This window comes from Buceros rhinoceros, unplaced genomic scaffold (genome assembly GCF_000710305.1).
Source record: "Buceros rhinoceros silvestris isolate BGI_N320 unplaced genomic scaffold, ASM71030v1 scaffold18360, whole genome shotgun sequence".
Classification (NCBI taxonomy): Eukaryota; Metazoa; Chordata; class Aves; order Bucerotiformes; family Bucerotidae; genus Buceros; species Buceros rhinoceros.
Genome location: NW_010391505.1, coordinates 1 through 3,411, shown reverse-complemented (window position 1 = coordinate 3,411; position 3,411 = coordinate 1). Strand labels below are relative to the sequence as shown.

General features: G+C 39.5%; 1 protein-coding gene across 1 annotated transcript in view; it reads right to left on the bottom strand.

The window, feature by feature from the left end:
* CDKAL1 (CDK5 regulatory subunit associated protein 1-like 1) overlaps positions 1 to 903 on the bottom strand; it is a 1,668-nt gene extending 765 nt beyond the window's left edge. The window contains exon 1 of the mRNA XM_010142077.1: positions 734 to 903. Within this exon, the coding sequence (XP_010140379.1) occupies positions 734 to 903 (170 nt within the window). The remainder of the gene's footprint in view (positions 1 to 733) is intronic.
* Between the last annotated feature and the right edge of the window lie 2,508 nt (positions 904 to 3,411).

Below are 3,411 nucleotides of genomic sequence, written 5' to 3'. Positions count from 1 at the left end.
TCCCTCACTTAAACAGGTTTTATCTCAAACCACAGGTTTTTTCACTTTTGCTCCTACAATTCTCTCCCTCAGCCTACTCAGAGGAGGGGTAAGCAAGCGGCTGGATGGCTGCCCGGTTGTTGGCGAGGGACAATCCACCACAAGTGGTAGGAGTCTTAGAATGCAGAAGGTACAAGAGTCGTAGGATAAGAAACAATTTAGTACAGTGCAGCTATGTTAAAAACAAACAAAACAACAACTAACTTTCTGAAAATTATCACACGAAGGTTTTTAAGAAACAATAAAAAAACTGCAAGAAGATCTCACTGAAACTCCAGGGACAATTGTGGCAATGAGCTACAGGTGCCAGTACAAGCCCACCACACAGCCTGGAACATGCTCCTTCCCACGCTTCAAGAGTTCAGCTTCTATTCGGGTAATTAAGGTGAAACAGACAATTCTTCAGAAGTGCTTGCACACAAAAGCTCAAGTTACAGGAACCCCTTTTCCAGTCTGACTATTCCATTAATCCATACCTCAGTCACAACTGATTCCTACAGAAATGTAGGAATCTTGTCTAGGACAAGACATTTGTTTTGTATTTATTATTCACTTTAAAAACACTATTTTACTCATTTTTATGTTGGCTTCAGATTTTACACTATGAGGTAACAAGAACTTCCCGCTTCTAGAAGCTGACAGTGCACACAAGATACGAGAAAAGCACCGAGATCGGGTCGATGGAAGAATTTACCTCTCACTTGGGGGATCGTCATCATCTGTCAGAGTATTTTTTTGTGAATTGCGTTTTCGCACTTTTGGAAAAATGTTCCTCCTCACAAGCCGCCGATCGTGTGGTTTCAAGTCTTCTGCCGACACAATATCTTCAATGTCTTCAAGCACGGAATCACAGGCGGCCGGCATCTTCAAGAAGCAGCCGAGAAGACTGGTATTAGCAAGGGTTTGAATAGGAAACCAAGGCCTAGTATCTACTGCGTATGTTGTCAAACAAAACTCAGATACGTTTCTACATATACCTGTGATATATCAGACACATGAGGGATACAGAGCACAAAAAACCAAACTACTACCCAGAGGTAGCAGTTTCCTGACACGCTCTTACGCTGTGATCTCAAACACAGGCAGGAAGAGAACCACAAGTTATCCAATCTTTTTTTTCCTAATAAGCTGTATCTTGTCATCTCCCAATTCAAAAAGGCTGCAGCTCCCCTGACATGACACATCCAAGATACGAGTGTTCTTAATCACATCAGGCATCACAATGAAAGACAGAGTTCACGCTGTGAGACAGATGTGCTTCCACTCCCATCACAGGAGAAGGGGGAAAGACACAGCACTCAAGTGTCTGCCTCAGAGGCTGTTCTGGCTCTTTTCTGTGTGTGCCAAGAACACGTGCATAGCATTTTCACTCTGTCTTCACTGTCCTTTTGAAAGCCAACCACACTACTCCTAGAATTCCTGATCCCCTCTGGGGATTCACTTGAATTACTTCATTCATCAGGGCAGCAAAGTAAAAATTCTTGTCCTCAGGCATAAGATGTTAAAACAACTATACCTAGCTAATAGGGAACATACAGATTATTATCTGGCTCTTATAATATACTAGAAAAGCATTAAAATCTATATATATGCTTTACAATACAAGAAATATATATCTACCAGAGGATCTCAAGATACAAATTAGTTTTCAAGATAGGGAAAAAAGTTATTTGCTAAAGGAGATTATAAAAAAAAATTTCCACCTTAATTACATGCCTCACGCTGCTGTGTCTAATTCTTAATCAGAATAAAGTCTGATTTACCGCTGGAAACTTTGTTTTGTACACGTCTCAATAGTTTACTACGGAAATCACATAATGGGATTTCACAGAGTTTACAGGGAAAACACACTTTCCTAACTGACAGCGAAGAACAAACAAACAAGGCTTTAATTTCTTTAAAGCCAGTTTTCAGGAACAGAAAATTCAGGCTACTGGCATACAAAAATACTTTCAGATGTTGCAGTTTAAATATTCAACAACATCTGAAGTTAAACACCTGTACATTTTCCCACTATGAGTCCTTCAATAATCCCGCAAAATATACTTCACGATAAAACTTCATATAAACCTGAACCATTACACGTCTGCATTTAACTTAAACTAACAGAACGATGTCACAAAGAGGATGCATCTGACAAAGACATTTAAGCATTAGGACTCTTCCAGACCAAAAATCCAAGATCTATAAAAAAAAAAGCACAAAGGACAAAGAAAAATAAAAAGCTGCAAAAAGTTGAGCAATAAAGAATATTGGGAGGGGGAGGTGACATCCCTTATAGTACTTTACACCACTAACAGTATGTACAAACAGGTAAAATTATCAACTCAGTCCAGGGAAGAAAAAAATAAAGTTTTATTTGTTGGCTTTTCTCTCTTCCAGAAAAACATCTGATATAATGGAGCAGCTGGCAAAACAAATGCGCTGAGCTTATTTCAGTAGCCCATAAAAGAAAGAATACAGCTAAAATAAACTTCATACCTTTTTAAGCAAGGTCTAAACCCTCTTGGATAATAATCCTAGGGAAAAACAAAAAAAAAGAAAAAAGACACAGCATGAACAAGCAGAACCAGCGAACAGAGAACCCTGAGTTCATGTTATCGTCCAACAAGCTTCTGTCCTCCCTTTGCAGAGATGTGTGTCCTGCCCAGTTTGACCTGGTCAGGACTGGGCACACATGCTGACTGGCCAACAAGGCGGAGCAGTAACAACATCTTCCCTGTCCTTCCCAAAGCAGAGGTACTCATCTTTTTGTCCTTCTTTTACAGACTCTTTTTTTTTTTTTGTCAAAGTCTGATGTATTTAAGTGCTTTCAGACCTCTTCCAGATTTGTCTTCAATCCAGAGTTTATTCCCCTTTTTTTTTCCTTCTTTTACAGACTCTTTTTTTTTTTTTGTCAAAGTCTGATGTATTTAAGTGCTTTCAGACCTCTTCCAGATTTGTCTTCAATCCAGAGTTTAAAGTTTTGAATGAAAAAAGAGATTAAGAGTAAATTTAAGCTAAAGATATTCATAACTGTTTTTTTAATTATAAACACAGTAAAGTTTTTCAGAAGAGATTACTTGATATCCACACTGGTTCCACACACACGCATGAGATTTCTTCACAGGCAAATAAATAAATACAGATTCCTGCAACTCCTCCGACAGACAGAATAATAAGATTAGAAGTTAACATTATACCTCCAAGTTTACCTACAGAACTTTAAGCTTCTCTTTCAAAGATGAATGTTAGCAAACAAAACTCAGTAAAAGCGTCTTGAATGTCCGGGCACACCCCGCCCCTCCCTCTCCCCGTCCATTTCAGTCGCTCCTCCTTGCCCGTCTCGTTCGTTTCCCCGAGAACCCTCGTCCCCGGCGGGCAGAGCGCTGC